General features: G+C 38.6%; 1 protein-coding gene across 1 annotated transcript in view; it reads right to left on the reverse strand.

Moving 5' to 3' along the window:
* Positions 1–987, reverse strand: part of PTPN1 (protein tyrosine phosphatase non-receptor type 1) — a 75,608-nt gene extending 74,621 nt beyond the window's left edge. The window contains exon 1 of the mRNA XM_007475738.3: positions 570–987. Within this exon, the coding sequence (XP_007475800.1) occupies positions 570–626 (57 nt within the window). The 5' untranslated portion in view covers positions 627–987. The remainder of the gene's footprint in view (positions 1–569) is intronic.
* Between the last annotated feature and the right edge of the window lie 12,915 nt (positions 988–13,902).

A 13,902-nucleotide genomic window follows, 5' to 3' on the forward strand; every position in this document is an offset into this window, starting at 1 on the left:
AAAAAAATGGATGTCTAAGTGATTGGGCCAGGGAAGTTAAAATTTGAAGTTGGGAGGTCATTTTGTCCAGTCCAAACATTTTACAGATGAGAAACTTGAGACCCAATGAGGCTCTAGGAAAGGTTGTGTGTATACCAACCTAAAGAGAAGTTAGGAGCCTTAAAGACTAGCACCCTATTTTTACAGGAAAAGATGTAGGATATGGGAGAATAACCTTAGGGACAAAGGGACGTCTCACGAGGTTTGCGAGGTCCTGGTAGGACGAAGAATATGCTTGCCTCCAAGAACAAAAAAAGATTGGGGGGAGCTTCGGGGAGCATTGTCAGCATCTGCTGGGTGGGTGGGTGGGGGAAGGATGAAATCCTCATTCCAGTCGGTTGTGAAGCTAGAACCCAGGCCCAAAAAAGCCGAGCCTGGGATAGGAGGGCGGGGGAAGGGGACAGGAAGCTCGTCCGCAGTCTGGGTCCCCAGCAGCATCCCTGGGGTAGGGGGAGGAGAAAAGAAGAGAAAGATACCAAGGGCCTAATTGAGCTACAGAAGCCTGTGCCCCAGGGTCGGCGCTCCCGCACCTGGTAAATGGCCGCCCAGCTGCCGGCCTTGTCGATCTGGTTGAACTCCTTCTCCATCTCTAAGACGTCCAAAGCAGCGGGTGTGGCTTCTCCCTTCTTTCCCGCTGGTCTGTCTCCTCCGCCGCCGCCCTCCACCGCCGCCTCCAGCTCCGGTGCCGCCCTCACCGCCACCTCAATCCCTCCTTAGTCCTCAAACCCTAGGAACCGGCCGCTGCTACCTCCTCCTCAACCACTACTGCCTCTTCTCATGTCAACCCGGCAGCCGGAAGTACGCACCGCGCCTGCCTCAGGCCCCGCCCCGGGCCGATGGCCAATCCTCGCGGGAAACTTCCGAGGGAGGCGGGGCCAAAGGGAGGTCCCGAAGGGTGGTGGGGAACACTTCCCTTTCTGCCTCTTTACTGCTCTTTCGTCAGGTCCCGCGAGACGTCGGGTCCGAGCTCTCTTGCTCCGCCCCGCCCTCCCCGGGCTTCCGGCTGAGACCTGGGCACGCGCTCTGTTACCTAGGCGACTCCCTGAGGGCCACCTGGATTTAGTTCTGTCTTGGACTCCTTCCCAGGTGTGTGGGTTGATGGATTGGGTGCCAAACATGGAAGCCAAGGTTCAAGCCTTGACACAGCCCCCTGACTCACTGGGTGACCTTGAGGCTAGTTATGTGCCCTCCCACTCTCTCAGCCTCAGTTTTTCAAGGTGTAAAAGAAGACGTCCCGCAAACCCACTTCCTCCTCCAAAACATCCGTGGGAAATAAGTTATATACCTGTCAAAGACTTTTCAATTATTTCTAACTGATTTTTTAAAAGGGAAGAGAAACTGGGTATAGGGTAATAAGCATTGAATTTGGAATAACCAGAAGGATCTTGTTTCTAGTTCTGTTTTTGCTACAATCTGTATGACCCTAGGTCACTTCTCTGGATCTCAGTTTACTGTTCTATATAATAAAGGGGTTGGTTGGATTAGTTAATAATGGTTGACAAAACCCTTAACATGCATTATCAGATCCCCCTGCTAACACTGTGCAGTAGATATTAAAAGCATTGTTTCCATCTTATAGATGAGAAATGTGAAGGTCAGAGGTGTGCAGTTGCTTGTTTTGTTCTGCATTTGTTCCTCTCATATTTGGCTTCATTCAAAAAAAATCCCTGGGAGAGGATAAGTGCCCTGTAGTTCCCCTCCCCAACTCCTCAGGATTTTTGCAGCAAAGCAAAGAGCCTTAAAGAGATTTATCAGCTGTTCTTTAAGACCAAACTGACAATAACAAGGCTGCTGTATATTGTGGCCGTAGGATATTTTCTGATTGGAGGTAATTTGGTGACAGGTTAAAAAATAAAAAAAAAATGTTTTCAAAACAAGTGCTTTTACTAGCAGAATACTTGAGGAAAGAGGCTTAAGCAGTTTATCGAACTCTTTTTCATTGATCTGGCAGTCAATGAGCCATTAACTAAAAAAAAATTCTTTGAGTGCTGTCATTCTAGAATGATGACTATTCACCTAGAAACCTGGCAGTTATTTATAGCTGCCTTCCACTCCCTAATCAATGCTAGGAGGATCCTGGCTGTTAGCACTAGGTAAATCATCCTGGTTTTTGTTGTTGTTGTTGTTGTTGTTGTTCCACATGTCCAAAGGCTTTATTGTAGATTTTCATCAAGATTCCTTGCTCTTTTCCCTTTATCACCCACCCATATTATTCTTGCCCTTAAATTTTAAGTTGCAAACAAAAAGACGAATGAAGTATAGCTCTTTACATGTTGAGTATGACTGTAATTTTGTAGGTGTCCCTGACACAGACTGCAGAAACTTGATTGCCTCCATCTTTCATGTGAGATGTCCCTTGAGTTATAGAACATTGCTTGAAGGGACCTTAGAGATGATATAATCCAACAACCTTAATTAGCAGATGAGGAAATTGAGATCCAGAGAGATAACAGAGTCATAGATTTAGAGTTGAAAAGGGCCTCAGAGGTCATCAAGTACAATCTCCTAATTGTACAGCTGAGGTGATTTTTTTAAGGTCAAAAGGCAGTTCTGGGCCTAGATCCAGATCTGCTTACTCCTCTCTTCAAGGCTTTTTCATTATTCAACAATCTGATAGACATCTTTCCTAATAAATAGTTTTCAGAACTTCCTTATTTTCTTGTCTCTCTGACCCCTCTTATTCCTTGATATGGATCCCTATAAGGCAGCAGGCCTCATTCAATTCCCTTCCTCACTCAATATCAATCCCAACCTCAAAAAGGAGGAGGAGGAGGAAGAAGACGAAAGTGAAGAAAAAAGCTCTAGCAGCTGATACTATCACTCATTGCTCTTCAAGAGAATATATCACCAAAAAGAAGGATAGAGGAGTCCAGTGGGACCAAGGAGTCACTACATATTGTCTAAGGGAGGTGACTATGTGGTGGTGAGATGGAGGCCCTGAGTGACCAACATCACTTTGGTAGTAATAGAGACAGAACTGAGAACAATTAGAAATAGTCACATACCCCCAACCCTCTCCTTTTCTGAAAAGGAAAATAGGTAAAGGAAGAAGTGGATGAACATATTAGCAAAAGTAACAATTGCCCATGAATCATAAATTCAGAGTTAAAAGGGATGCTAAGAGACTGTTGGAGTCTATCACTCCTTCACCCCTATTTAAAAAAAGAGAAAAATCAGATCCAGTTAAGTTCAATGACTTGCCCAGGGTGACACAATGAGTACATATCTAAGATAGTATTTGGATACAGGTTTTCCTGATTCTGTCTATCCAAGACCTATCTACTTACTACTCTATACTGCCTCTAAAGTGAAAAGGTTCCAGGATCTACTTTGTATTATATGTTATATTATAAATAAGATCATTGGAGATGGTTACCTTTAAGTATTACCTCACAATCCTACTTGTGTTTTTTCAAATCTTTAAAAAAAATTTTTTTTAACATCACTTGCATTTCCCTGCATATTCCTCCTCTACTCTCACCCAAAGAGCCATCCCTTATAACAATAATAAAGAAAGAGGGAATGGCGGTAAGGGAAAGCAATTCAACAAAATTAACTTCTATAATCAACCAAGTCTATAGATGCAATGTTCGGTAGTATTCAACCTCTGCAAAGAAGGGAGGTAGATGCCTTTTCATATTTCTTCTTCAAGACTAGGTTTGGCCATTATAATTAAATAGTGTTCAGTTTTGATTCTTTTTGTTGTTTCATTTACTTTGTTGTATTGTCATGCATTGTTTTCTTGGTTCTCCTTCACATTATATCAGTTCATATAAATTTTCTCATGTGTTTCTATACTCTTCATATTTACTAGTATAGTAGTATTCCATTATGTTCCTATAACATATTTTGTTTAGACATTCCTCAATTGATGGGTATCTACTTTGATTCCAAGATTTTGCTACTATGAGAAGGCCTATAAATAATGTGAAGTGTATTGATTTCAATTCCTGGCAAAAAATTTAGAACATTATTTATTAAATGGTTTGTGAGCACTTAGGGAAGTGATCACTCTGAGCCAGCAAGGGTTCATCAGGCACAAGTAATGAAAGACTAATTTAATGTCCTCTTTTTGGTAGTATAACTTGACTGATAGATAGATACAATGTATGGACAGAATATTTTTGGTTTTCAGGAAAGAATTATGACATTTTTTATGATATGCTTGTGAAAAAGATAGAAAAATGTGGGCTGGATAACTAAATAGTTAGAAAGAATCAAAATTAGTTGACCTAGTTAGTATCTAGTTAGTAGATCCAGAATAGTCATGATTAATAGATTTATATCAACTTGGCAAGGGGCAGGGGCGGGTGATCTCTAGTGCTTTAGAGATATGTCTTTGGACTATTAAACATTGTTGTCAAAGCCTTGGATGAAGGCAGACAGGACATAATTCTAAAAGTTGAAAATGACAGAGAGGAGACATAGCTAATTTATTATATGTCTGAATTGTGTTTGAAAGATATCTTGATAAGCTAGAATGATGGGCCAAATAAGATGAAATTTAATAGGAATAAAAGGAAAAATTCTGTTAGACTTTTAAAACAAGTCAGATGCATAAGAACAACTTGGATAAGCCTTGGTTAGATATTTTTTAGTTCACTGTAAACTCAACATGGATCAACAGTTTAAAATATAAATAAACCAAAAGAGCTATTGTGATTTCAGTCTGCATTAATAGAATCATCCAACATATGGGAAATGATAGGGCTGGTCCATTCTACATTTTCTCTTCGAGGAACCTCTGAAAATTTCTTAGTAGGAGAGAGACATGATCAAACATGTGTTTTGTGGATTAATTGAAGAGATCCTACAACAGTGATGGTGAATCTTTAGAGACCATGTGCTGTGCCCCACCCCCTATGTGCCAAGTGTGTGCCCTCCCCCCCTTACCTTACACAGGGAAGGGAGAAAGCACTCCCATTGGGCTGCAGGATGGAGGGAGGGGTGAAAGGAGGAATGTCCTCAGTGAGTGGTGGGGGTGGGGAAGTGGCCTGAGCGCTCTGTTCCCCTCTAGCTCTGCAGCCTGTGAGCCTTCTGCCTTGCCCCCTGTGCGCTCTCATTGGGCTGCTGGGCAGAGGGGCAGGGAGATATGGTGGATACGGGTGTAAGAGTTAAAATAGTGTAAGCTATAAACTGTGGCAGATAAAAGAGTGGTTTGGCTTAAATTGTGACCACAGAAAATATGGTTTCAAGACAGTGTCTTGTTTTAAATCAAATATAAAATGGTCGCCAGGGAAAAATTCCCAAATATTAAATATACCTAAGTCAACTGGGTTTTATATAGATTTTAATTAATACAAATGAGGAATTAATGAAAGAGAGAGAGAGAGAGAGAAAGGAAATAACGAGAAAAGGGCTAGACCAGCCTAGGCCAGCATGAGCCAGTCTAGGCCAAAAACCCTAAGAGAGAGATCAGTCAGTCTTTTATCAACTCACCACAAGATTTGTCCAAGCATAGTGTTCAGAGAGACACCAGTTCAGCTTTGGCCAGCTCAATCTCCAGAGAGCGTTCTCTGAGAGAGAGTTCCTGAGACAGACCCTTGCTCTCAACTTATCATCTCCTTTTAAAGAGAATTTTCTTCTATGTCACCTCCCCTAAGTTCTCACGTCTACCAATCACAGTAGACCTTTTCCAAAGGACAGACCATTCTTAAGTCACACCTGAGTAGACTAAACTTTTGAGTAATTCACACCTGAGTAGACTGAAAACCTCTGAGTAAGTTCTCACCTCTTTGCCCTTTGCAAGTTCACAAGTTTCCTGACCTTTATAGGTACTTAGCACCCTTTTGTATTAGATCTAAAAATAGGCACAGCTTAAGAACTTTTGCCTTACTGTAAGTATGGGTTAGTATTTTTCATTGTTCAGCAAGGAGTTTACAATTTTATCTTCCCTAAAGTATGCTTAAGTAGGGATGGAGTAGAGGTCTCACATTCCTGATCTAAGTTCCTTCATTGTTTAAATGGGGAATGGTCTTAACCAAACCTTATGAAGTAGGGTCTGAGAATTTTTAAGATACACAGGGGAAAGGGAGCAGCTCCACCCTAGTCCCTCTGCCTTTCTAGTAACAAAATCTGGGGGAAGGGGGAGAAGCAGCGCATGTGCCTACAGATAGTGCTCAGCATGCCATCTTTGGCATGCCTGCCATAGGTTTTCCATTACTGTCCTAGAAGCTTGGAGGCCAAATAGGACACTGTCACTGAGAGACTAACTTTGATTCAATATAAAGTATAACTTCCTAACAATTAGAGCTGTTAAAAAAAAAAAAAGCAGAATGGGTTTCCTCTTGAGGATGTTCCTCATCACCAAATATTTAGGATTTTTTCAAAGTTATTGTGGGGGGGGGGGGAGCTCAGTAGCATAATGGATAGAATGCTAGGCCTGGAGTTGAGAGGACCTGGGTTCAAATATGGCCTCAGATACTTCCAAGCTATGTGAACCTGGGCAAGTCACTCAACCCCATTTGCTTAGCCTTTACTATTCTTCTGCCTTAGTATCAATTTATAGATAAAAAAGGTAAGGATGAAAAAAAAATGGATAGTGTAGAGGAGATTCATGTTAGAATAAATAATCTCTAAAATCCCTCTGGACTCAGTTTCTGTAATTCCTTTTTTTCCCTGTGATTACATGAACCTTATCTTCTTGCCAATTTCTCATGTTGCTCACTTTGCAGTATTTAATATTTTGCCTCTGAAAATACAGGTTGGTTGTTTATTATACTTTGTATTCAAAGAAGACCAAAATAACATTACTAGTGATGTCTTTTTGACCCATGCATAAATTGGATTTTAAGTGAATCAGGGTTGCACAAAGTCATCAGCCTCAATATTTCTTTCAGAATCATCAAGGTCCAGGGATGGGGCAGCTAGGTGGCTCTGGATAAATAGCCAGGCCTAGAGATAAAGATCAGACTTAGAGATCCTATGTTCAAACGTGGCCCCAGATATTTCCTAGCTCTGTAACCCTGGGCAAATCACTTAACCCCTACTGCTTACTTTTTACCACCATTCTGTCTTGAAACCAATACTTACTATCAATTCTAAGACAAAAGGTAAAAAAAAGTCCAGTGGCAAAACAAAAGCTGAGACAACTAGTGGTGGCTCAGGATGCAGTAGAGGACCTTGGTGTCTTCAATGTCTGACTAAGCTCTAAGTGATCAGTAATAACTGCTTCAGCAGCCTTCTTGGCTATTGGAACAAATTGTTCTCATCCTCTTCTTTCTCTGGGGGATGTCTTCACATACCTGAGATAGATACCCCCTGATCACCAATTGCCGCCTGTGTTACCCTTAGCCCACTTTAGCCTACTTTCCTAGATAGTTTACTGGGGTGTGACCACGGTGCTTGCTATAGCTTCTTGGAGCCACAGGTAAAGACTGGATTAGAGGAAGACACTAAAGGAAGAAAGCAGACCTGAAAAGGGCTCAGCAAGCCCTCATACAGAGGTACTTGTCTTCCCTGAACATCCTATACATCCCAAATATACAGGTAAAGAACTATAGTTGTATTAGTGTTGGTCATAGAAGTAATAGTAGCTCAGTAGCAGTAATGAATAATTTTGGTAATAGTATTGGTGGCAGTAGTAGCAAAAGTAATGGTATCAGTGATAAGAGTAATAGTAGTAGTAGTAATAGTAGTAGTCTCTCGGTAACCGAGGATGACAATTGTCTTTGTGCGCTTTCATCTGTGATGTAGATGAATGTGCACAAAAACACTTGTGCGTGAAGGAGATTTAAGTGGAAAAGTCGATGCACAGAGACAGTCCCACTCTCTCAGCATTGGAAGCCTGGGTCCATTGGCACGAAAAGTCGTTACACCTGGAGACTTCCTCAGCTGCATTGGATGGCCGTGTTGTCTTTTGTGCTCCAACACGCCCTAAGCACTCCACAGTGCTTTGCTGCATACTACTCCTCCCTGAGCACCCCATACACCCAGATAAGAGTAATAATAGTAGTAGAAATATTAACAATGGTGAAATAGTAGTAGCAGTATTGTTATCATTAGTGATAATATTGATAGCTGTCATTTAGCATATAACATTTTTCAAAGTGCTTTACATGTGTTAATTTGATCCACATAATAACCCTGATCCACATAATAACCCTGAGACTAGGATATCTCCATTATTATTAGTTCCCAGATGAGAAAACTGAGACAGATAGAAGTTGAAACTTGCCTAGGATCATGTAGCAAATAAGTGTCTAAGGCCACATTTGAATCTAGGGCTTTATCCACTATGTCATTTACTATTGGTAGAGGTAATAATTTAAAAAGTGACAGGTTGGTTTAATGGATAGAATGTTGGATTTGGAGCCCAGAAGACCTGGGTTCGTAGCCTGCCTCTGAAATGTATTGATTTCAGTGGGCAAGTTGCTTATCTCTCTGACCCACAATCTCCTCATTTATGAAATGGGGATAATAATACCTCTAATATTTGCTTCATGGGATTTTTATGAAGCTCAGATGAGATAATGTACATAATATGGCTGACAAAAGAGCCAGATACGTATTTTCCTTAAAGAGGGCTAACCAGCAGTCAGTATAGTTTTAAGCTAGTAGAAACTTAAGTTATTATTATGTTATGTTTATGTTTATGAATTTTGGGGTACCTTGTAAAATATTATAAGATTGTGAGCAATAGCAACACAGAGCCTCCTGGAATTTCTAGTATGAAGAATGTACTCTTTGCCTGAAAGTAACTAATAGATTTGAAGAGTTGAGGTGCCAGCTGTAACCTGTCACAGGTTTTAAATTTCTCATAAAAACCGAGAATTCAGTGAAACTAAGAAATTCTCCAGAAATGAGACCTTAAAAAGAGGAAGGCAAAAAAAGGAACCTAACATGTGACATCTTAGAATGAGTGAGGGGGAGTAGAGAGAGGAAGAGGAGGAAGAAAAAGATAGCTTTGCTTGCCACATTTGTACCACATAAAGGTTAGTTTAGGCCACAGCGACTTAGCCAACTTGTCAAAGTTTGCATAGGGGTTTTACACGATAAATTCTGTTGAAGACCATATGTTGAAGACATGTTAAAAACCACTGCTTTGAAAATGCTAGAGTCAGTGATTGCAATAGATCTTTTGCTGGCTTTGGCATCAAAGAGTTTTATTTTTAAAAACACATATCTTTGGAAATATATAATATACTTTCTAAGATATGCATGTATTTTAGTAGCCTTCTGCTACTATATGTAAGCTTGTGCATATGTCTGAGAATTAACCGAATTAGATTTCTAAAAACACATCTAAGGAAGAATTGCTAAGCTATTGAAAATGCTCAAAACAAACCCCAAATTAAGCTCGTTTTTCACTCCTTTTCTCTAGGTTCAGTTTTTCCCACCATTGACATATTTAATATTATATTGGTATAAGTATTTTTATGGTCACTTCACCGATAAGAAAACAAGGTTCCTCCTAAAGGTAGTGAATAATTAAATTATTTCCAGAGGATAAAGAAAAGAAATCCTTTAAATTTTCTTTTATATTCTAACATTTAGATTTGGAAGATACCTTAGAGATCATTTAGTCTAATCCCCATGCTCCGCCCCCCCCCCCCCTTTTAAATGAGGAAAATAAGACCTAGAGAAGTATGAGTGATTTGTCCAAGGTATTTTTATTACACAAATAGGAAGGAGTAAAGCTTAGTTTCAAACCCAGATCTTCTTTTAAATTTTTTTTTTATTTTTAAAATTTATTGATTTAATTAATTAATTTAGAATATTTTTCTATGGTTCCATGATTCATGTTCTTTCTCTCCTCATCCTTCCTCCCCCATCCTGTAGCCAATGAGCAATTCAGCTGTCAAACTCAGATCTTCTGACCTCATATTCGCTTTTCTTAAATTTTGCATAAGGTACTCCAATAAGTAGAACCTAAAGAGTGGCACAGCTGGTGGCAAAGTGGATAGAGCCAGGCCTGGAATCAGGAGCCTGCATTCGAATTTGATCTCGGATCCTCAGATACTTCCTAGCTATGTGACCCTGGGCAAGTCACTTAATTACATTTGCCTAGTCCTTGCCTTTCTGTCCTAGAGTTGTTACTAGGAGAGAAGGCAAGGACTAAAACAAAAACAACAACAACCCAGTGGCCAGAATGGGGTATTAAAAAGCATTGGATTTGAATTCTGAAACCTCATGTTCAGACCCTGAACAATCATAGATGACTGGCAGCTCATCATTGCCATGGCTTATTTCCTTTTGCAGTCATTGTATCATGAAAGCCAGCTCAAATCATACTTTTACAAGACTAATAAACAGTTTACTTCTGAAGTCCAACTCAAGTTTTCACAACAGGGTTTTTTATTCAGGATTACTATGGTGTGTTTGTGTTTATATCTATGGATACTACTATCTATACACACATATGTACAAATCTTATGGAAGTATGTACACAAATATAGTAATATATGTTTATATATGTATATGTTTACATATTATATATATGTATGTAAAGTATATATTTCAAGTACTGCCTCTAGCAACTACTGGTTGTGTGAACCTAAACAATTCTCTTAATTTCTCAGTGCCTCTCAGGCAATTCTAACACTCCAAGTGGTAGCCAAATCATTGGAGGGATTTTCTCTACAATAATAAAATCACAAGTCTATACTAATATATATATGTATATGCACATATATATATAATATGTATAATTGACATCAATGGCTATAAAACAGTTATGAATAGGAAAGCAATTGAATATCTGAAGGTTTCAATAGGTTACTTTTATATTATACTTTGCAAAGTTATTCATGTACTTTTATACTTATATATGTTATCTCATATCCTTGTAACAACCATATGAGTTTGGTAATATAAAATATTAGCCATGGGAGGTTTGTGGTGGTACAGTGGATAAGTGCTAGAGTTGGGAAGGACCTGGAGTCAGAAAGACCTGAGTTCAAATTTGACCTCAAATTTTACTGACTGTGTGACCATGGGTAAGTTACATGATCTTTTGCCTCAGTTTCATTACCTCTAAAATGGGATAACCCCTCCTTCCTGGGGCTGTTGTGATGTTAAAATGAAATATTAAAAATTTTGAGTTTTATTTGTTGATATTGCTTTTATTTTACTTCCATTTTTTAAATTAGTGGAATTTATTTAAAAATGTCTCTAAGTCCTTCTCTCCCCTCCCTGTATCATAGAAGGTGTCATCTGGGAGACATATATAAAAATTTTGTTTTTCATGTTTTTGTTTCTTTAGTTCATTCTCTGGAGGTAACATTCACTTTTTTTTGTGGTGGCAAATAATTGGAAACTGAGGGGTTTTCCATCAGTTAGGGAAAAGCTGAATAAGTTGTGGTATATGATTGTGATAGAATATTATTGTGCTATAAGAAATGATGAGCAGGATGATTTCAGAAAAATCTGGAAAGACTTACATGAATTGATGCAAAGTGAAGTGAACAAAACTAGAACATTGTACCCAGTGACAGCAATATTTTTAGATGAACAACTGTGAATGACTTTGTTATTCTTAGCAATACAGTGATCCAAGACAATCTCAGAAACTCATGATGAAAAATGCCATCTGCCTTCCAAGAAGAAATTGATGGGGTCTGAATACAGACAGAAACACACTGTATTTCATTTTCTTTCTTTTTTTGTTTTGTTTGAGATTTTTCCACAAAATGACTAATGGAAAAATGTTTTACATGATTGCACATGTAAAATCTATATCAAATTGCTTACCATCTTAGGAAGGGGGAAAGAGTAGGAAGAAGTAAGGGATGGAGAATGGGAAAGAGGGAAAAAATTTGGAACTCAGAATTTTAGAGAAAATAATTGTTAAAAATTGTTTTTACATGTAATTGGGGGAAAATAAGATATTCTTTTAAAAAGCGAATTGATCAAAAAAGGGAAAATATGAAACATTTATAGAAAAAAACAGAATTGAAGAGATTTGCTTCTTGAACACCCCAAACAATAGCATTGTAGGAAAAATGATTAAATACAGATAGCAACAGCAATAGAATAACAACAGAAATTGCAATAAGAGTCTTCTATGCAAGGAGACAAAAGTGAAGGCAGAAATCTGGTAGAGGTAACAATGTAGAGGCAGATTTTGAACAGAACCTGGTGATACTCTTCCTACATGTGATTGTTACATTTGTGAGACTACATTATAACATGAGAGGGCATGAATGTGGGGGTGGGGTGGAGAAGAGGAGACAAAGAAAAATGAGTTATGACTCAGGGTCTAATCAAGAACTAGCAAAAAAGGGGAGGCAACCTTTGTGGTCCCAGAAAGAGAAGAATCTTCAGGGGAATGGGTGAGGAGGAAAGGGGAAAGATTGAAAAGGAGGAGGCCTCATGTTGATGATGGAAGTGTATTCCACTGATTAATGCTCCTATGGGCCAAGAGAGATGATAACCTTATACTGGATGAGGCCTGGGGGACTTGGTGTCTAAAAGTCTATTTGTCCTGGTAGAGGGGAGTTGGAATGGCTGGGAGAACTGGAATATGAAAGAGTGGGAGAGTAAGGGTACAAAGAAGAGATCTCTAGGCAAATATAGAAATAAAAAAGTCAAGAGGAAAAGGTTAAATGGGGGAGAGGGAGGCTATTCTGAATCAGTATGCTCTCTGTCATTTGCAATATTTGGCATTGGTTTGAGAGTGAGGCAAAATAGAAAAGGGGAATCCCTGGGGCAAGCTATACAGGGCAATGGCGAAAACCACTTAGAGGACAGAAGCTAGAATGAATACCTTGGAAGCAAAATTAAGAGAGTTAGAGAAATTTTTTGTTTTTGTTTTGTGTTTGTTTTTGTTTAAAAAGCAAAAAAAATTAAGTTAAAAGATTAGTGAACAAGACTAGCTGAAGGGGAGGAGAGGGGTGAGTGTCTACTTGACTAAGAGGGAAAAACAGAGAAGATATATAATCAGATAAAAAAGAGGAGCGAGAAATAAATAAAACTCTAAAGGGAAAGGGATAACAAATAAGAAGAGAGGATCAAGGTGAGGGGAAGAGCTGGTAGAAATGGGATTGCCTTAAAAAAAAAGATTAAAGTAACTGAAGAAACATAATACTGTGTATATAGCAGAAGAGAGGAAAATCATAAAAAATGATTTGAAAAATGAAAAAAATTTTAGAGAAATATGGGGAAATATAAACCTAACATCTTTAAATGTGAATGGATTAAAGAATCCAATAAAATGAAAGTAACAAATTAGATAAGAAACAAAACCTACATTTGATTACTTATAAGAAACACATTAAAGAAATGAAACATATACAAAATAAAACTGCGGAGGATGGGGAAAAGTTTACCATGAATCTAGTGAATCCAAAAAAGGAGGATTTATCATACTCTCAAAACCAGCAAAGACAATCATTCAAAAAATAAAAATGGATAAACAAAATTATATAATACTGAAAGGTAAACAGCAACAAATCAATATTAATAACAAACTTTTTTTAACCCTTACTTTCTGATCTGATTTAGAATTGACAATAACCATTGTTTCCCAGGTAAAAGAGCAGTAAGGGCCAACCAATGGGGGTTAAATGACTTTCTCAGTGTCACACAGCTGGGAAGTTTCTGAGGCCAGATTTCAATATAGGACCTCCCATCTCCAGGCCTGTTGCTCTATCCACTGAGCCACCAAGATACCCCTAATAAACTTTTATGCCTCAAGTGCCTTAGCATATAAAATAATAAAGGAAACATTATCTGAGCTTCAAGATGACATAGACAGTAACACAGAATTTGCAGGAGACCTTAATATTCATATATAAGTCATGGATAATAGAAAGATAAAAGGGAAAATATGAATCTGAATAGATTTCTGGAGAAACTATAGTTAAAAAACGTATAACATCTTCTAAATGAGTCAGCAAAAGAATCCACATATTTCTTTGCATC

This window comes from Monodelphis domestica, chromosome 1 (assembly GCF_027887165.1).
Source record: "Monodelphis domestica isolate mMonDom1 chromosome 1, mMonDom1.pri, whole genome shotgun sequence".
Lineage (NCBI taxonomy): Eukaryota > Metazoa > Chordata > Mammalia > Didelphimorphia > Didelphidae > Monodelphis > Monodelphis domestica.